This window comes from Petaurus breviceps, unplaced genomic scaffold, assembly GCF_028583685.1.
Source record: "Petaurus breviceps papuanus isolate PSGF00001 unplaced genomic scaffold, PetGlider_PUasm1.0 139, whole genome shotgun sequence".
NCBI classification, from domain to species: Eukaryota; Metazoa; Chordata; class Mammalia; order Diprotodontia; family Petauridae; genus Petaurus; species Petaurus breviceps.
In genome coordinates this window covers 9727201-9749154 of record NW_027185697.1, presented here as the reverse complement: position 1 = coordinate 9749154, position 21954 = coordinate 9727201, and the positions used below count along the sequence as shown (strand labels likewise).

At 39.4% G+C, this 21954-nt stretch overlaps 1 protein-coding gene and 1 pseudogene across 1 annotated transcript; both read right to left on the bottom strand.

The window, feature by feature from the left end:
- Positions 1 to 296: 296 nt before the first annotated feature.
- The window catches only part of LOC138144775 (zinc-alpha-2-glycoprotein-like), a 105561-nt pseudogene continuing 83903 nt past the window's right edge, over positions 297 to 21954 (bottom strand).
- On the bottom strand, positions 4446 to 17269 carry LOC138145504 (major histocompatibility complex class I-related gene protein-like). The gene is made up of 6 exons (XM_069067105.1): positions 17030 to 17269; positions 12074 to 12148; positions 11247 to 11507; positions 6613 to 6879; positions 4774 to 5052; positions 4446 to 4600 (listed from the first exon to the last, which is right to left on the bottom strand). Exons 1-6 carry the CDS (start codon positions 17118 to 17120, stop codon positions 4446 to 4448), a joined length of 1128 nt encoding a protein of 375 aa, XP_068923206.1. The 5' UTR covers positions 17121 to 17269.

Below are 21954 nucleotides of genomic sequence, written 5' to 3'. Positions count from 1 at the left end.
GTGCTATTATTATTCCCATTCTACAGATGAAAAGATTGAAGTGGACAGAGGTGAAGTGACTTGCCTAGGGTCACACAGTTAGGAAGTTTCTGAGGCAAGACTTCCTGAATATGGGCCCTGTGATCTAGCTACTACACAAATTCCATACATCCAATAAGAGGCATTGAGACAGGAAATGTCACCCAAGTTGGGAAACAGCAGGAGCCTGCTCTGAGTTGGAAACACAGATAGTCTGAGTATCCAGATGAAGACACACACACACACACACACACACACACACACACACACACATATATATACATATATATTCTTGCTCTGTAGACATGCAATAATCTGTACCCAGGGAAAGGCTAATTGCAGATTTCACATCCATGTTTCACTTTCTTTTGGAATACTTATCCTGATTACATATTAAGAGAAAGATCAGGGTACTAGAATGTATGTATATGCCTATAGACCCTCTTCAGTGCTCCACTGATGGCATCCTTCATTGTGCAAATCCCTTACAGGGCCCCTTCACCATCCACTGTGGCTTACTCGTGGGTCCTGTGACCTGAAAGAGAAAGAGAAATAAATGTGGAAGCCTCATAGACTGAGAAGCACTTGAATTTCTAGCTCACTGAGCCTCCTATCTATAGGCAGCAGCACATCTTGTATCAGACTGGGTGCTTCCCAAACACATCTGTGCATCATCCCAATCAGAAATGAAAGATTGTGTCTCTTACCAGAACTGAAAATACATGAGGATAGAAACTTATCCTCCTGCATAAAATGAAATTAGCTGTCATTTCTGGACACTGAATTAGGAAAATCTGGGCTTTAGACACTATGTTTGTGGCCTAGAGCAAGTTACCAACTTCTCAAGTCAAAAGAGATCAAATGAGATAATATTTGTAAAGCACTTAGCAAGTGCTTGGCATACAGAAGGTGCTTAATAAATGCTTATTCCTTTCCCTTCCCTCCCTTCAGTTTCCTCATATGTAAAATACTGAAATTGGGCTCAAACACTTTTAAGGTCCCTTAAAGCTCTAAATTTATGATCCTATGAACCCTGTACTATAAAATCTACTTTTCCAATGATATGAATGTCATGTCTATTGGATTGGAAAATTACACAAAGCTTAGAACAATAATTAATAAGTAAACAGGAAGACTCAGAACCTAAAAGGACTCAGTAGATCACAGTGATGTGCTCTGCTCTTCCCCTCCCTTCATAATTACTGACAGGTATCATCTTAAACTTCAAAAAGTTCTTTACACATATAATCTTTTTGACTTTCATACCAACAGAAGCCCATACTTGTTCCTATGCTGTGGAGCATTCAGTGACCTGGATAAAGGCATATTTATACATGTTTTTGTATATTACAATGTAGGGGGATAGCTAATATACTGCATGATGGAGTCAGGATATAATAGACTAAATTATTGAGTGAATATAAGATGAAATTCAATAGAGATGAATATAAAGTCTTTTACTTAGTTCTAAAATAGCAACTTTACAAGCACAAGAGATGGGAGGCCTAGTAAGACAGCAACTATTCTGGAGAGGAATAAAGATCCTGAGGTCTTAGTGGATTACAAGCTCCACCTGACTTGGCAAAATGATGTAGCAGCCAATAATGAACTAAATTATGAGGGCCATAGCTTCCAGCCATAGGGAGGTAAGAGTCCTTATACTTCCTAAGATCTCCGCTGGAAAATTTTTCTCAGTTCAGATTACAATTTTAAGAAGGGCATTGATCATGGAGATAGTATTAATTAAAGGAAAACAAGGATGATGAAGAATATTGTATAAATGTCATGGGAGCATCTGCTGAAAGAAGTAATGGTGTTAAGCTTAGAAAACAGAAGATTCTATGGGAGAGGAGAGGCATGACACCTGTCCTCAAATGTCTGAAGGGCTATTTTCTAGAGGAGCAATTGATCTGTGACCCCAAAGAGACCAGAAACAAGGGCAGTGGATGGAAATTACAAAGAAGCAAATTTAGGTTTGGTGTCTAGAAACAACTACCCAAGAGCTGGAGCTATCTGAAAGTAACATGATTTGTTTCGAGAAGTTGTTCCTCTCCCTTCTTTTCAGGTCTTTAACTGGTCTGGAAACCACTTCTCAGGCATGTAATATTGGGGAATCTTTTCATACATAGGTTTTACTACATGGCCAATAGAATGCTTTCCAACTCAAATTTTGAGGTTCTTTAACTCACCCTTGTGAATTAATATTATCATTTTTTTTGTTTGCAAATGAGGAAACTAAAGTTCAGAGAGGTAGGTTAAACTAAGTACTTGTAGTTGGAATGCTAAAAAGTGTTTATGACATGTAGGGAAAGATAAAACTCAGGTCTTTCCTGAATCCATGTCCAACATTCTTTCCACTATACCATGTTGATTGCAATAAAATCAGATTTAACATGAATAATGATGAAGCCCCATTCTTGAATTACATGAAAAATGAACTTCAAAAGTACAAGATGGAGGGAGTGTTTGTTCTGAAGCTTTTTGCTGACTGCATGACCAAGGTGAATGACTGCTGTCTCAAATGCTTCTCACATAGATTATGGGTGAATTTGGTGTTTGAAGTGACAGTTGAAAAATGTCTCACTATGAAGTACTTCTTACAGAATCATGTTTTATCTGTGATCTGTTAGGATGTATGAGAACTGTATGGAGAAGATACAGAGGAAGAAGGTGAAGTAAAACTCTTTCCTCACCAGAACTTCCCTAAGTGTTATATTTACAAAGAACCATTACAAAGAAGATTCTATGAAGTGTTTGTTCGGAGCTGTCAAGCAGAATACATTTTGCAAATATTGTTTCTAGTGATTATTGATTAGAAAAATAAAAAAAATGATTTAACTTGTTTCCAGAGTGACTAAACTTGACCCTTGCCTTAAAAAGAGATAAAGAATACTTTTTTAAGTGGAATTGAAGTGAACTGAATGATTTGGGATCATATTCTTCAGAGAAGTGAAGAGAATAATCTATATTATACTGAAATTTGGTTACCCTGACTGAGCACATTTATTTAACCAAATATGGTAAATAATTTTCTTTGCTTTGTTATTGCTTTCAGTTTTTAGCAAATTATACATGAGTAACTGTGATAGTAATGGCATTTAAAGATCCCCCTGTATTGGCTTGGTTTTCAAATTGATTGTGTTAAAACCCAGAGCTTGTTAATCCCATCTGTGGGATGGACTTGTTGATGTGAAAAGAAAGTCCTGAACTGGGAGGAGCTGGTGACGTAGATTTGGAGAGACAAGAGAGAGGCGGAAGATCTTTTTGGAAGCAGCACCTCGTGGAGAGAGAGAGACTAAGAGAATTGCTGGTGGCCGCTTTGAATTGCCCTGGACTTTTGAGACCTGCCCCCTGAGCTGCCAAGGACTGAGGAGATATGGCTGTTTTGCTGGTACTTTGTCTGTCTGTTTTGATGTTGTTTTGCCAGATTTGTCCACTGGTGAAAGACAGGCCTGTTGAAGAAGTCCTGGAACCTGGCTGTTCGCTAAGAAGCCCTGAGACTGTCCTGCAGACAGAGAGTGAATACTGTCCACTGTCTGCAGGACAGTCTCCAGACCCCTGCAACAACAGCACTGTCCTTCACCAGTGGACAGTATTCACTCTGTCTGCAGGACAGTCTCCAGACCCCTGCAACAACAGCACTGTCCTTCACCAGTGGACAGTATTCACTCTGTCTGCAGGACAGTCTCCAGACCCCTGCAACAACAGCACTGCCCTTCACCAGCGGACAGTATTCACTCTCTGTCTGCAGGACAGTCTCAGCGCTTCTTAACCAAAAGCCAGGTTCCAGGACTTCTTCAACAACAGGACTGTCTTTCACCAGTGGACAAATCTGGCAAAAGAACATCAAAACAGACAGACAAAGTACCAGCAAAACAGCCATGTCTCCTCAGTCCTTGGCAGCTCAGGGGGCAGGTCTCAAAAGTCCAGGGCAATTCAAAGCGGCCACCAGCAATTCTCTTAGTCTCTCTCTCTGCCTCCACGTGGGTGCTGCTTCCAAAAAGGTCTTCTGCCTCTCTCTTGTGTCTCCAAATCTACGTCACCAGCTCCTCCCAATTCAGGACTTTCTTTTCACATCAACAAGTCCATCCCACAGGTGGGATTAACAAGCTCTGGGTTTTAACACAATCAATTTGAAAACCAAGCCAATACAGGGGGAATCTTTAAATGCCATTACTATCACAGTAACTTATGGAGAAATGCCATCTCTCTAGCTATTAAGCTATTAATATTTAATTAGAGTAGAGTCTCATTAACTGAAGTTAATTAATGAGAAATTGGTTGCAAGTTTATTAATTAATACAAAAGAATTCATTCTTAACCTTGAGTTTTATGTAGCTTTGGATAACAGAAATAAAATATATAATAAAATATTAAGTGTCAGGTTGATTTATGACATAAAGGCAAGTATGTATGACATACAAGCACTATTGGTTTTTTCCACCCCTTCTCTTTACAAATGTACCTGGTTTCTTATTCTTCCATATGAGGAAGGACCCAGCACAGCCCAGCACCAGAATGATGACTGTCAGCAGACCCAGGGCCATGACCCATGGCTTTTTCACAGTGGGCTTCTCAGGAACTACAGGGTTGAAAGGCAACAAGTAAACAAGCAGAGTTTCTGAGAGGAGAGGTAATTGGAGAGCAGGCCTGGTGAACACCCTGCTCTGTGGAACATAACTCAGAGAGGGAGAGGTAGTGAAAAGGTTGAAACATTCCATGCCATGGCCCACACAGCTTAGGAAAAATACTCACCAGGATACACAGCTGGAGTCTGCAGCTTACTGTGCTCTACCACACAGGTGTACCCTGTCCCTGGATCACCAGGAGGAAGTTCCAGCGAGATTTGGAGGTAGAAGGTGGAATCAGCATTGGGCAAGGTGCCACTGGAGCTCTCTTGCCCCCACATACCCAGTCGACCACCCTTCTCCCAATGTAGCTTGATGGAGCGAGGATAGAAGCCTGTGGCTGTGCATTTGAAGGTGACTCTACCATCTGGAGCATCATGGCGGGACACAGAAACCTCAGGGGCCACTGAAGAGAGAAGTCAAGAGAGAAGGCATTACCTGCAAAGCTCAGCGACCTTCTGTTGTTCCAGTATCACTTCTATGCCCTCTCCCTCCCTTTCCTTGTTCATCACACTTTCCTCTATCATTCTCTACTTCTTAATGACTTTGTCCAACAATAGCTATTGTTGTCTTTTCCCTATGAGCAATTTCTCACATTTCTCTCTCCCTCACTTCAATGCCCCTTCTCTGACACATTGTAAGAGCTGATCATTGTAGCACTGTAAGTGGAAACGTTCTTGTGCTCATGTATCGTATGTGTTCATTCCTTCTGGGTCGAGGACCTTCCTACATCATCAAAGTTTTATGAATCCACCATCTCTGGCAGGGTAAGACTTAAATGGATGACTGTAAGGATTCCAGTTGGGTTTGACAAACAAGCCTGCTACTATGAAATGTGCCTTTAGAGTATGTGGGGCCCAATGCTGATTTATTAGCATTGGCACCAGATGGACCACTGGAAGCCTGCTTTACCTACCTTCCTGCCAATGTTTACTTCCTTTTTTTACCTCCTGCTTGTACATTGACCTTCAACCATTGTTTCCCCCAAGGAGGGAGGAGAACCCAGACCCCACTATAATTTGATCCTTAGGCATAATTTTTCTTCCTGTGTGTTGTAGATTGGCTCCTTGTTGTCCCCACTACCCATTTTTATATAACCTTGGAGTAAATATGACTGTTTAAAGTGTTTACTTAGCCAACCAGGCAGTTATAAACTATAATCCTTCTGGTGATATGATGAACCACTGCTCTTTACCAAATTCCCTTCTTCTAATCCCTACAATCAATGGAGTCTAGAAAAGCACACTATAAACCCCTTGGCCTTGCTAACTGTCCTAATGAAGGACATACTTATATGTGCTATGTTCTTCTATTAGAATATGGGTTCCTTGACAGTGAGGACTGTTTTGCTCTTCTGTTTGTATGCCCAGAGCTTAGCACAGTGCTTAGCACATAATAAATGCTTGATAAATGCTTTTGTCTTTCCTTCTTTCATTAAATCACTTATTCATTCATTCTTCCCTCAGATTCAAGGGACCTCTAAACTCCTTGAAGGCTAAGTAGTGACTTCTACTTCTTTGTACACTATTCAGTACCTAGGATAGTACTTTTCACATGGTAGACTCTCAATAAATATTTGCTAATAGTGATTATTATTATATTGCTATGTTCCTAAATCAACTATTCTAATAGGTTAAGAACAGAATCTTGAATATTTTAGTACTTGAAAGGATTCATGTTATCATCAGTGTGGGTACTCTCTCACTTGTGGCTGATTACTCTCTTTCCAGAACATAGGAAACATGTCCTTATGAGTTACTGTTACCTAAAAGACTCTTTACCTAGTGACCACACCACTATTGGTGAACATCTCCACATTTAGCTAGACTGGTCCTCTGATGAGAGACAGTCTGTCCTAAGCCCATGCTCAGAGTGTTTTCAGCTTGGTTAGACTGACCAGAACCTGTGCTTTGCTTTCTTAATTTCAGAGAACTCTGGGGAGAAACAAGAAAGACTAGGGACTCACCATTCTTCCTCATGCTTGAGTAGTGCAGGATTTTTCTCATCATGTCAAAACAATATTCCTTTATAACTACTTCTCTCAATTTGATTCCTGAGCTACCTTCTGCTAATGGTTTGAAATGCTCTGCTTCAGGATTCATGGCAGTCCAGTGGTTGCTCTGATCATCATTCTTGATAAAATTTTCACCGTCCATGGCAAAGTGGAGATGGCTGCCAATCTCAATGTCATTATCCAGTTCACAGTCTGCAAAGAGCTGTATTGTGTGATTCTCTGTAGAAAGACTTGTGAGTCAGTATGATGTAATCTAATCAGAAATGGGATTGAAGATAGAAGTGTCTATATGAATCCAGTATCCTATATTTGGTCATTAAATAACCATGAGTAATTCAATTAAACCCTCAAAGTCTATAATGATGATAATAGCTAACATTTGCATGGTACCTTTAAGATTTTCAAAGCACTTTATATGCAGAGTATTTTTACTACTGATTCTTGAGAGAGACTTACTATAAGCCCCTTGAGAGAGACATGCTAATATTATGCTCATTTTACAAATGGGGCCTCAAGGCTTAATGCTGTTAAGTGACTTGCACAATGACTTGGATGTAGCTAATAAGTATCTAAAGAGAGATTAAAACACCAATCTTCATCAATCCAACTCTACAGCTTTATCCAGGATTCCATACTCCATACAGCCTATCAATATATGTAAAATGCATGAAAAGTGTTTTCTGCATTTTAAAGAAGTTATTACTGTTAAACCTAATTTTTCCTGTTGTATAATAGGGGTAACAATACTTGCACTCTATACCTCCTAGGTTTACTCAGAGGAAAGGACTCTTTCTGTGCACCTATAACAGTTAATGGAATATTGTGGAGCTGGTAAATAGAGTCAAATATGGAAATTATTGCTTTTTGGTCAATTTCAGAGGTGACCTGTATATTGAGTTGTTATTCTGCAAACCAAAGGTGGACCACCTATTCTTTCCTTATGCAGAAACACTCCCAAGTGACTCTAGAGGACACTGAGTTACAATCATATAGGACTTGGTATTAGTTTGAATCTGGGTTATTTTCTATAATGTTAATGTCTAGTTACCACATTTTAATGTATAATTTCTGGATATATACATATATATATATATATATACACATATATTTGTAGATAAACCTTAAAAATACTTTGTTGTCTGAGTTTTTAGCATCAGGGAATAGAAAAGAGAAATGGGCCCTAGAACTCAGCAACAGGACATAGTGGTTGTGGCATAAAGAAGGCAAAAATGAAAAGAAACTAGACAGTTTTGGGGGTCATGGCCAATTCTGAGACTTTGTGAGTCTGAAAGTTGTCTGCCCTGGGAAGTTTTCCTGATGTGCATCATCAGGGAAAACCCAAGATCGGAATTCTTCACAGATTCACATAATCTCCAAATTGGAAGGGATACCACAGGTACTTTAGTCAGCCCTCAAGTCATGAGGAATCCCCTCTAGCACAGTCCAACAAGGTCATTTAGATTCTGCTGGACAGCTCCAGCTGTTAGGAAATTTTCCCAAATCCTTCATTCTCTAACTTTGACCAACTGTTCCTGGTTCTGCCCTCCATGACCAATGAGAACATATCTAAGGCACCTAGTTTTCTTCTTCTATGGTACCAGGTATTGTCTTTGGTCACAGGTTTATTATCAATTCAATATTTTGTTTGTTGTCCTTGAGTTGTTTCAGGCATGTCAGACCCTCTATGACCCCATTTATGCTTTTCTTGACAAAGATACTATGGTGGTTTGCTATTTCCTTCTCTAGTTTATCTTACAGATGAGGAACTGAGGAAACAGAGTTAAATGACATGCCCATGGTCACACAGCTAGTAGGTGTCTGAGATCACATTTGAACTCATATCCTCCTGACCCCAGAGCCAGTATTCTCTCTCTCTCTTGCATCACCTAGCTGCATTCCCCCCATTGAATAATGTTTTTCAGTTATTTTCAGGCATGTCCCACTCTTCATGACAATAATTGGCAAATATACTTATTTCCTTCTCCAGCTCATTTTACAGATGAGGAAACTGAGGCAAACAGGGTTAAATGACTTGCTCAGTGTCACACAGTAGGTGTCTGAGGCTGGATTTGAACTCAGGAAGATGAGTCTTCCTGACTCTAAGACTAGCACTCTATTTTACCTTCCCTTGTTAAATGCTAACCAAGGCAGGGTACATGATACTGAAGATATAAAGCAAAAAAGGCTTCCTGAGATCGGTGAGCTTACATTTTGGAGGACAGTGTTGGTAAACATTTTGTCAGCATAGAAGTGAGAGCAAGAAAATGTAAGAGGAGAAAGAGCATTAAGAACTAGGAGGGTCTGGAGAGATATGATGGAATAGTGCTATTGCATGTGAACTTTGAAGAGGTCAAAGGATTCTAGGAGATGGAATTAAAGAAGGAGAACATTCCAGGTATGAGCAACACTGTGCAAAGGCACTCGGAGAGGAGAGAGAAAAGCGAGTTTGAAGAACAGCTTGTAGGACAGATTAAATCATCTGGGACATAGTGTATGGGAGGGAGAAGTAGGAAATATCTGGAAAGGCAGGATGAAGCCAGACTGTGAAGGGCTTTAAAGATCAAGTGAGCAGTTTGTATTTCATCCTAGAGCTAAGGAAAAACTGCATCAGACTTGTGCTTTCTGAAGATGATTTTGGCTCCTGCATGAAGGACTGGTTGAATAGAGGAGAGATGAGAAACAGAGAAGCAACTTAAAAACCTGTTATCATAATTGAGGGGAGAACTGACGGGGCCCTGGCCCAGTTTGAAAGCAATTGAGTGCAGAGTGTGGGATGGACGGGAGTGATGTCGCTAAGGTAGAGGCCACTAGGTGGTGCAATGGAGAGAGCATTGGCCTGGACTCAGGAAGAAGCAAATTCAAATTAGCCTCAGACATTCACTAGCTGTGTGACCCTGGGCAAGTCATTTAAATTTTGTCTGTTTCAGTTTTCTCATTTGTAAATGGGGATAACATTCATATGTCCCCCCCCCCCCCGTGGTTTCTGTGAAGATAAAATGAGATATTTTCAAAATGATTAACTAAACATATAAATGTTTTAATGGATATTATTACAAGTTGGCTACTAATTAATATGGGAGGACATGAGAAAAGGAATGACTGCAAGAATGTGAATGAGTCCAAGATTGCAAACCTTTTAGGCTGGCTGCATGGCAAGATTCTCTGTAGCAATAGGAAGGTTTGGGGGAGGGGGAAGTTTAGAAGGGAAGATAATAAGCTCTGTTTTGCTCATAGATTATAGAATCATATAATGAGAGGTGGTTGGGACCTTGCAAGTTATTTAATCCTATCTCTTCATTTTACTCTTCAGAAAATTGACACCCAAAGAATCTCAATTACTTTCCCAGTAAATGGCAAATTCAATAAATTGTTGATCTGGTATTTGAACCTAGACTATTTGACTTCAAATCCAATTCTCTTTCTCCAGCAGCACACCTTTTACCTTTTAGATTTTGAGTTCCAGTTGCCCATGTTAATTAAAGTATTAATTGAATAAGATCGCAGTTCATATTGATCAAATTTTCAGATGATACATAATGGGTGACAGAATCGGGATCCACAAGGATCCTAAAAGGCTGAAGTACTGGGTTGTATCCATATAGAACTTTGAAGGTGGGTAAAAAGAGGAATAAATAAAACATATATGATGGGAGAGATAGAGTTAGAGAGTAGTTATTTTTTAAAGAATGTCATGGCTTTAATTATCTTCAAGCTTAACATGAGTCACTGGAATGATACAACAGTCAAAAAATGTTTATGTGATATTGAGGTGTAATATAAAGGACATCAAATTCAGGAATAAGGAAGTGATAACTCCAGTGCACAGTCAACAAGGTAGCATAGTAGATAGTGAACTGGGCCTGAAGTTAAGAAGATACATCTTCATAAGTTCAAATCTGACCTCAGACACTTCCTAGATGTGTGACTCTGGGCAAATCATTTAACCCTGTTTGCCCCAGTTTCCTTATCTGTGGAATCAATTGGAGAAGGAAATAGTTAACTAATGAATATCTTTGCCAAGAATACTGGAATGAATCTCAAAGAGTTGGACATGTATGAAATGACTGAACAACAAGAAATAACATTATGTTCTGCCCTAATTAGACTGCATTAGAAGTATTGTGTTCATTTCAGGGCACCATTGTAGAAGAAGGTTATTGATATTCTGATGAGAGTTCATAAAAGGGTGACCGGGAGTGTGAAGGAAATGGGTGTGTTATGGTTGGATAAAAAAAAAAAAAGACTTGGTGGTGAAATCAGGGGTATTATAGCTTTCTGAGAATATGAAGTGCTGTCACATGGAGAAGTTATTAGGTTCCTTTGGGCTGACCCCACAGATCATAATAAAGATTAATTGGTAAAAGTAGCAAAGAAGGAAATCTAAGCTATTTCTAACAATTACTTCTGAAAAAAATTGAATGTGCTGCTTCAGGAGATGTATTCATTCTTCTGGCATATCTTCAGAGGTTGGACAAGCACTTGTTGGGTATGGAATAATGGGGATATCTTTCATGAATGGGTTGAACTATATGGCCACAGAGGTCCCTTCTAACACTGATAGTATAGATTTAATTCATCTCACTTACTATCACTCTTGGTGTCGTTCTGTTTAAGGAATTTGAAGAACCAACTGAATGTCATCTGAGCACTTAAAATAGCTTGCTTCTTATGGGCAATGTAGTCTTTCCCTAGTGCCTTGGTGATCCATGCTTCATTGAATACAAGTTGGTTGCTCTGTTTATCATAAGCACACACATGTACATCATCAATGACATGAAGTAAGGTGAAACTGAAGAGAGAATGTCTTGAACCCACTGCAGTAAATTGATCCTCGTGCCTATGGTGGCCTGCATGACAAGAAAGGGGAAAAATGAGAAGTTTTCAGTATGTGGGTCCCCAAACCCTACCATGACCTCCCACCCATTTCCCTACCACGCTCTGTAACAGTAGGATAACTGTTACAATTACCCCTGGGAAGAGTCAAGATGGCAAAGTGTACCTAGCATGACTTGATATATAGCATTGGACTAGTACATAGCAAAACTAGGTAACCTTTTAATAGGTTGGTTCAGAAGTTGTTCTTGGACATAATGAGTACTTTTCTAACCCTGGTCTTCTGTACTTTCAAGGAGTAGATTGGGCTGCATATAGATCAGAGGTGTTAGTGTAGACAAAATGGTAACCCTGTGTATACATGGGAATGTTAAAGGACCAGGCATAGTTAATGCACTGGTGGCACACTGAAGCATTTTCACCCATTTTGGCATTATAGGCGGTCATTGAATTAAAGATGAGAAGCAATGCTCATATACAAGAGACTGGCCCATTATCATTCTGCAGCTATGGACTGAGGCAGTCTGGGAGACACATGGAATGAGTCAGGGAGAACTATCGGTGCATTCAGTTAACATACCTTGCAGTGTTTTGGGTTCTTCAGGGCCTTTTCCCACATGGGTCGGGTCTTGAACCTGGTTAATTTTGTTTTCCTCTGAAAAGGAAACAAAGGAACACCTTATCAGTGATTCCCCCATATGTTTCATGAGGTTGTAACTCTTTCTCTAAATATCTAGAGGTCCAAGGAGACATACTGTCATGATTCTTTTTTCATGCTCAGAAAAGTAATGTCTGGCATGTAGTAAACAATAAATGCTTTTTGACTTATTGACTTATGGGTCCAACCATGAGGGCAATAAATTATGAGGGATCTGGATTTGGAGAGCTCAGCCTAGAGTTTTGGCTGAGTTTTTCACTATCTATATGGTTCTGGGCAAGTTATTCAATTCTCTGGACTTCACTTTCTTAAGTCTAAAATAAGTCAGTCTGTTATAAAAGTGCCAAACTAGTTCCAAGAGGTCATACCTGTGAAACTCCAGAGATTAGCCTGAAACAGATTAAAATGGAATTGAAAAAAAATGGAATTTAATACCATAAATAAAAACAAAATGCAGTTTACATAATGTTAATTTGTGGTTTTCTAAGTCAATATATGGCACTCAGTGATTCAATGCTCTTTGAGTTTGACACACTTGGATCACAAATACTCTTCCTACACTAAGTCCTACAGCCCCATGACTCAATAATTGTTGGGACCCCTTTTAGCTCAGAGCCCTGTAGGGCATGTGCAAAAGCCACTTTTACTGATTCTTTGCAATCTCTGAGGATGAGAAACCCCTGGTTTCTTTCAGTCATATATTACTCAGCTCTGAAAGGATTGTTCAGTAAAAACACTAAGAAATCATTGAATGACCCACCTGATGATTTTCTCACTCATAGTTTGTAATGCTATTATATATCTTATTTTTATCATAAAAAAGTCAATTGTTGCTGAAAAAGAGAGGCTAGAACCCAGATAGAAAGATACTATGCTATCTTAAATTTTATGGAAGATAATGCGAGTAACATCAGGTACTATCTGTCAAGTAACTAGATTTCAAGAAGGTTCATTTGAATGAGCTGAAAAAGGAGAAATGTAGAATTCTGTGGACTCAGATTCTACAGGGGAAAGTGATTTAAGAGAGATGAGGTGCCATGATGGGGGAATGGTTAAACATGTTGTAATAAACATGTAATAAAATGTAATATTACTGTACTGTTAGGAAATTATGGATATAATGAATTCAGAGAAGTTTGGTAAGACATATGAATTGATACAGAGAGAAATAAGGAGGACTATAAAGGTATTGTAGACAATAACTACAATGTAAGGAGAAAAAATTAAAGATGAAACTGAACATTATAAACAATAATAGACAAGCATGATTTGGAAGAGAACTGAAAAAATGCTTTCCTAACTTCTTTGCAGAGGGGGGAACTAGGAATTTTTGATATTGTATATACCATCAGACATGACAGATGTGTCATTTGGTCTTGATAAACTTATTTTCTTCTCTTTATTTTTAAATATAATCATTGTAATTGATAATGCATTGGGGTGCATATTCAGAAAATGAAAAGAAATAGTGCAGGATCATGGCAGGAGTGCTGAAAGGGACTTTAGAGAGAATTTAGCCTAATCCTCTGATTTTAGAAATGATGAAATAGAGGCTGAGAGAGGTTGAGTGACCAAGATCACATGATCACTTGAACATTAGAGGGGAGATTTTAACCTATGTCTTCAGACTTCAGAGCAATGTTATTTGAATTATAGTGTCCTTTCAAGACCAAAACTTTCACAAAATAAATACAAATGCTTTCAATAAATAGTCAAAGGGAGAAGTGGGGGGAGTATCTCAAGAGTCACAAGAAACATCTTTCAACCTAGACTAAAATAATACAAAATTCAGAATTGAGGGGAAGTAATGGGATGAATACAAAATAATGACATAATCTGGTAAGAATATCATAAATTTCAAAACCCAGAAATAATTTAATTCAGTGAGGATATAAGCCCTATTAAATATATTATACGTGACTTATTAGGCAGTTAGATGGCTCAGTGGCTAGAGCATTGGGCCTGAAGTCACCAAGACTCGTCTTCTTGAGCTCAAATCTGATCTCAGATACTTAATAACTGTGTGACCCTGGGCAAGTCATTTATCTTTGTTTGTCTTAGTTTGCTCATTTTTAAAATAAGCTGGAGAAGCAAATGGCAAACCATTCTAATCTCTCTGCCAAGGAAACTCCAAATTGGTTCATGATGAGTTGGACATGACTGAAATAACTGAACAACAACTTGTCACTCAACCTCTGTTTGTCTCAGTTTTAACACCTGAAAAATGGCCCATAATAATAGTATTTACCTCCCATGATTGTTGTGAGGTTCAAGAAGACAATGTTTGTAAAGTTTTTAGCACAATGCCTAACACAGAGTAGGTGCTATGTAAGTGCTAGTTGTAAAGACAATGATCTGAATACAAGAGCAGGGCTCTTTCATTTTTCTCTTCAACAGTTATGGCATTGAATACAGTGATTTGTACATATAGACCTTTTTACAAATGTTTATTATTGGATTTGATTGAAATTTTGAATTAAATTTCAATTCAAAGGGATGAGGCTTCCTGGGAATGATATGGAAATTGAAAGGGATTTTGCCACTTTATTGAGAACAGAAGGAAGATCAAAGAGCATGTAAGGCTCATTCTTCACATAGCTGGGATGACAGTAATGAAAGATGGGTTGAAGGACCTCAGCTCTCACTTTGTGTCTGTCTTCTCCATAGAGAATCATCTTTAGAAATGAAAGGATAGAACAAATGGGATAAATATATTACTGAAACCCAAGATAACTGAGATGATAAGAGTGTCTTTAGCTGTTCTCAATGTTCTCAATCTCAAAGTCATTGGATTTGAACAAACCACACCCCTGGATTAACCAAGAGATTTCAGGTGGCCTTGTTGATTTGCTACCTGTAGGCTCTGCAGGATCATGGAAAATGGGAAAGGCAATGCAGAGGTGGGGATGTATAAATGTCCTGATTTTCTAAAGGGACAGGAAAGTGGTTTCTTATACTTATTATAAAATGAACTCGAATCCATTTAATAGGAAATGTCTAGTATACATGATTCAAGGGATGGCTTGTTAACAGTTCAAAATGGAAGTAATGAACCTGACAAGTCAATGAGTATATATCAAATACAGGTCATGGCAGACTACTTTAATTTCATTTTTTGCCAGGGCTCACAAGATGGTGGATTAAGAACATACAGTATCATATGGTTGGACTTCAGCAGGATACTTGACAATGTTTTTTCATAGTATGGTTGTGGATAAGATGGAGAGGTGTCTATTATTGAATCAGACATGGTTAAATGACTAGACAAAAAGTGTGTCTTAAATCACTCAGTGGGAATCAGGAGTCAGCATCTGGGTACACTGTCCCAAGATTTTGTCCATAGCATTACTTTGTCTTACATTTTTATGAATGTTTTGTACAAAATTGCAGATGGTGATCTTATAAAATTTCAAGTTAATAAGATCCTGAATGAGATTTGGTATCCAATATGGTATAAATAGTCTATGACAGGAAGTAAAAATTAATGAGAAGAAATATAATGGAGGAAAATGCACACCTGTGAATTGGGGGTTTGTGGGTGCCATATATTGGGAGAATTGAAATTACAGCAGTGTTCTTCTGGTCTATAGTACTATTACTGAATTAAATTGGAGTATTACTTTTTCCAGGTTCTTTAGTTGGCCTCTATTCCCTAGGGGCCCACACAGCAGTAGAATTAGGTAAGAAAGAGAAAGCCTCCAGATTCGTTTTTTGCTGCCCAAGCTTTGAAAGGTCTCAGCCACATTCCAGAGCTATTTAATAGATCAGTCAATTGCCTGCTATTTCTCTTTATCTGGAATCAGAATGTTTGAGGATGGGCTGAGCCTAATAGCCATCAAAGAGGAGTCCAGTCACAGTAATAATGATGGACCCCAGAGCCAAGTTTAGCAGACACAGAAAATCCAAAATTGTTTCTATTTCCTATGAATCCCTCTCTGTCTCCTACACACTTCCCATTATCAAGGATCTAATTTCAGAAACCATTGTGAATGTACTTCATTCCTCACTAATTCTAAAGTACACAGTCTTGACCTCAGAAGAGAGTACCACTTGCTTCTCCCTGACTCAAGAGAAACACTTCCCTTCTTGGTCTGCCTTAATTAATTATTTGAGACACGTTTGGGTCAAAAGTGATATCAAAAAAGTGATAATAAAATGAGGAAGGGAATCAGTACTTATAGAGCACCTTCTATGTATCAGGGACTGTATGAAGCATTTTTTTGCAAATATTATCTCATTTGATCCTCACAAAAACTATGAGGTAGATCTATTATTATCTCCATTTGACAGTTAAGGAAATTGAGGCAAACCAAGGTTAAAGGACTTGCCTAGGGTCATGCAACTAAAAACTGCCTGAGGCCACATTTGAACTCAGCTGTCCTTGACTCTAGGTCCAATCATCTATAAACTGCATCACCAGTTGCTTCTGCACAAACAGTACAAAATAAAAAATAATAATAATAGGTAGAGAGCCTCAGGTTCCAGCCAGCAAATCTTGGAATTTCTGCCCTCTAGACTGTCCCTAAAGCTTGTCAATGTGAGTTTAATTTTTTGTCACCTTAATTTTTTCTCTTTCATTGTCTTTAAAGCTGATCCCAAATCTAGATTTGTTACTTCCTCTCTGTACATTCCAGGAAACTCACGTTTTTTTCTGAAAGATTTTCCTAATTAACTTCACTTGGTTTAGCTCATTTGAGAATCATCTCAAACTCTGTTTAGAGGGTTAGGATTTTGTTTTTGTCTGCTTGTATGTTTGTATTTTCTCTTTGTATCTTATGTTTCATCCTCTGACCAGCACTGGAAACAGGGGCTCTCTCTCCTTCCTTAGACCCCAATCTCATTTTCTCAGTCCTCCTTCCCTCATTCCCTTGGACTTACCTGCCTGTAGTTCACACAAAGGAAACATGCAAAGCATGAGCAGCCAATATGTGAATGATTTTCTCCTTCTTCTTTTATTCTCCATTTCCATTTTTAGACAGTTTCTTTGTCTCTGATGGAGTTAAGGGAAACAGTGCTCAGGTATGAAATGAGGCCCCTATACTTATATATGTATAAAGTATTTCCCTATTCCACATCCATGCTCAGATAGGTATTGGTGATGCTGCCCTCCTGTCAATGCAAACCAACGCATTTGTCACCAGGCAGAGCCTATCTCAGTCTGGTGGGTAGAAGAGTGAATAGAAAATAGAACCTGTGGTTAAGGCAGGAAACCTTAGAGCCTAATACCCATCAGGCATTGTTCCCCAGAATGGGGACTGGCACAGTGCCATCCACATTGGTAAATGTCAATTAAATTCAAATGAAGAAGGTAAAATGCATTTTGGGGCATTCCACAGTCCAGAGAGGAAAACATACTCCCAATCCTTAGGAAACCCTTGGTTTAATGAATGAATGAAAGTAATTTATTAAGGGCTTATTATGTGCAAAGGACTATTCTATTCATTGTGGATACACAGACAAAATGATAACATTCTATTGAAGAAGACAACACACAGGAGCTGTCATCTGGAAGTCAGATGGAAAGACCCCAAGTACGCAATGGTTAAGCAAATGGTAATGCCTCTTCTTCAGTATCACTTCCATTGATTAAATCATAACTAAATCTGACATCAAAACACCAGACAGTGCCAACCACTTTGGTGATTAGACCTTTATTTTCTGGGTGTTCTGTGTCTATGACTGTTGAGGAGTAGGTGAGAGGGTAGAATTTTCAGAGGTGGTTAACAAGTCACCTTTCTACACTAGGAGATGGTTGTGGGGACCAGCCTATTAGCAGAATTGGCGGTCTCAGAAGCATAGTTTTTTCTCAAGGTTCTTGCCCTTTCCTGGCCATCAGTGAAGGAACTGCTATTCCTCCCCTCAAGAGGACCCTAAGTTTCAAAGCATAGATACTTTTAGATTATAACCATGTCCAACCACTTGTGCCAACAACAGGTGGTGGCTCATTGATACAAGCCTTCTAAGTATTGATCTACATAAGCCCGGCCCTGAGTCATCAGGGAGGAAAGTGGCAAATTAGTTGTGTTTATGAAACCAGAGTCCCCTGGCTATATTTGATTCAGTTCAGTCCAATTCAAAAACTTTAAGCATCTGCTCTATACAGGGCACAGTAGGCACATAGATGGAGGCACAATAATACCTGGAGGAATCTCTCTTGTCAGTGGTCACTATCTCTACAATATTGGGCCTTTCACTAATTGGGTTATTTTCTGGGGCTTGGAATTGAATCTCACAGGAAATATCTGTATCCTGACATCTAACTGTCTGAGGACCAGCCCTTCTTTAGAGCTGTCTTATGTCCAATCCCAGTGTGTGAACCTGTGTGAATGCTTTGGCCTTCAGTCGCTGGTCCTAGAGAGGCTTATCTCATCTTTGTCCCTGGTTTTGGCTGCCACCTCCATGCCAGTGACCACCCTAACCATGTATACACCTCAACATCCTTCAGCTCAGTTCCTCTGTTTCTGTCTATGGATGTCTCTGCCTATAAACCTAGATGTTCTGCTCATCTCAATCAAACAACCAGTAAATACATATTAGACATTACCCTGGACAAAGCACTGTGCTAAGCAACAAAGAAACAAAGAAATTCAAAATAGTTCCTGGCCTTAAGGAGGTTACCTTCTAATGGGGGAATAACATGTGTAGATAAATACAGAGTCAATGGAAGGCTGTTGTTGTTGTTTGTCTTTTGTTCTCAAAGAGGACCATGACATCACCAATTGCATTTAAGCGAGGTACAGCTTCACCAAGTCCTCATTAATGTGGATGGTGCTAGTAGCTGGGAGACCAGGAAAAACCTCCTGGAAGATTTTTTAAGGCACCCAGGGATTCTAAGAGCCAGAAGTTTGGAGGGATGGAAGATGGAATGGCATGTGTGAATAACAACAAAGCCATTACAGCCGGATCATAGGATGTCTGGAATGTGTAGAATGTAAGAAGTGAGGAAGGGCATGTTGGGGAACAGATTATGATCAATTTTTAATGATGAAGTATTTATATTTTTCCCAGGAGTAATAGAAACCATTGGAGTTTATTGAGCAGAAAGTTGACATGGTCAGACCTTGAGGCAAACACTTGGGCAGCAGGATATAGTAGGGATCAGAATAGGGAGAGACTTTAGTCAGTGAAATCAAAGAGGAGGCTGTTGAAATAATTCAGGAGAGGGGTGATAAGAGTCTGAACTAGAGTGGGGGCTATAAAATGGAGAGGTGGATTGGATCAAAAGATGTTTCAGAGAAAGAAACTACAAGACTTAACAAATGATCAGATACATTTGTTTTGTGTAAGAGGGGAATCAGTGATGGCCCTGGTTAATTAAGATTCTGGGTGACAGGAAGGATAACAGTGCTCTCAACAGTAATAGTGAAATTCAGAAAGGGGGATAGGTTTGGAGAAAGGGTGATGCGTTCTCTTTTGGATATGTTGAGATGACAACAGGATGTCCAATAGGAAATTGAAGAAGAGGAACTAACTGTGTCACAGGGGGAAAAGGGATGGGAAAATATATTTGAGCATCATTTACATAGAGATGCTAACTGAACACATGGGACTTAGTGATAAAAAGGGGCTAAAACAGAGGCCTGAAAGACATCTGCAGTTATTATGTGTGAACAAAATTCAGCAAAACTAAGAAGGAGCAGCAGTAAAAATGGTAGGAAGGGAACTGGAAGAGAGTAGGGTCACAGACATCCAAAGAAAAGAGAGTCTGAAGGAGAAGAGGCTGATCCACAGTGTCAGAATCAGCAGAGAGCTCAAGAATATATATGAGTCATCAGAAGAGAACAGAAAGATGAGTGAATTTAAGGTCAGAGGAGTTTTGTTTGGATGCCTGGGGATTTGGATGTTTCCCTGGATGTTTGCTCCCTCTGTGACCACAGACAAGCCATTTAACATCTCTGGACCTCAGTTCCATTGTTTGTCAAATGGGGGGATTGGACTAGATGGCCACTGAGACCCCTTCCAGCTCTAGACCTCTGATCCTTTTCTTGTTGTTGAGTCGTTTCAGTCATAACCAACTCTCCATGACCCCATTGGGGGTTTTCTTTGCAAATACACTGGAGCAGTTTGCCATTTCATTCTCCAGCTAAATTTATAGATGAGGAATTTAAGGAAATAGGATTAAGTGACTAGACAGCTACTAAGAGTCTGATGCCAGATTGAACCCAGGAAGATGAGTCTTTCTAACACTATTTCCATTACATCACTAGTTGCCCCTCTCTGATCCTGTAGTCCTATGAATTCATTATCTTTATAAGAAAACCCATTACTTCTCCTAACTTCTCTAGTCATATTGCTGGAGCCACCAGCCTCCCAGGGTCATAAATCAGGAATAGGCTTGGAATTCCTCCTCTCTACCACCTCAATTATCCAATCAGTCACCAAGGTCTGTGGATTCAGCCTCCATGAAATTCTTCATGTCTGATGACTCTTCCTTCTAATTTCCAAACACCCTTCTTCAACTACTTATCTCATCTCACTTATCCTGTTGTAATAGCTTCCTAATAGCCTTCCCTACTTTTGTCACCTCTGCCATCTTTCCATATGCCTTGGCATGTAATCTTCCTCACATCCCACCCTATGCAAGTCATTACTTTCCAAAATTTGTGGGGAGCTACCCATTAAAAAATTCCCAACTTGACAGATGGCTAGGTGGCACAGTGAAAAGGGCACAGCCCTGGAATCAGGAGGTCTTGAGTTCAAATCCAGCCTCAGACATTTAACTCTTACTAGCCATATGACCTTGGGCAAGTAACTTAACCCTAATTGCCTTGCCTTCCCCCTTCTAGAAAGCAAAAATATCCCAACTTGAGCATTAAATGATTTCTTGCAGTGTACCTTCAACATTCATTTCTGGTCTTTGTACTTTCTGAGTTTTTTATATACATTATAGAAATAACTAGAGTTTTCTTCATATTATGTTCTAGTCTTGCCTTTTTTCTGTATCTTTGCTGATGTTGCCCTCATTTTATGGAATGGGCTCCTTTCTTCCTCTTATTTCCATCTGTTGAACATCTTCCTTTCTTTACTGGTTGAAAGGTTGAACACATATGCCATCTGTGCTGCCATCCCCTAGTACTGTCTGAGTAAAAGCAATCTCTTCCTCATCAAATTTCTCATAGCACTTTCCCCAGACATTTTGCACTTTCTCTCTTTCCTTCAAAGTATAGTTATTTTGGGGCTCACCTTCCCCCTCCCTCAGTAGGAATCAAGTGATTAGCAAGTGACTCTGAGACAACCTTAGGGTCTTCTATAAATTCCCTTAATCAATTCCTCTTTCTCCTTGGAGTTCCTCTTTGTATCCCTTACTGACAGCCTGAGGTCTAGTTCTCCTCCCACAGCCACCTTCTTGACATATGGTTTTTCTTACTTCCCCAGTAGTGGCCAACAATTGGTTCCTCACCAAAAACCTCTGTGATGGAATTCCCAATTCCTGGGCTGCCCTTTCAGTGTGAGAGGGGAGCAGAGCTCCAGATACCACAGAAACCAAGAGGTTAGGATTGGAAGGGAAGGCTGCATGCTTAAATAGTAGATTGTGAGGTAAAGAATGGTAGGAGGAGCATTAAGGAATGAAATCATTTCTTAGTGGATCAGGGGATGACCAGGAATATAAAGGCTTTTCCTGTGAACTCTCTCCCTCTCAACCACGTTCCCTTCCACTCCTCCAGGACCCATCATGCATGAACACATCACCCTCCCCAACATCAACATAAGTTTGTGATTTGATGTAATGTAATTTCTGTCTGGAGATGTCCAGGCACATTTAGCAACACCTATACAAAGTTTCTAACCCGCACCCCCAGTAT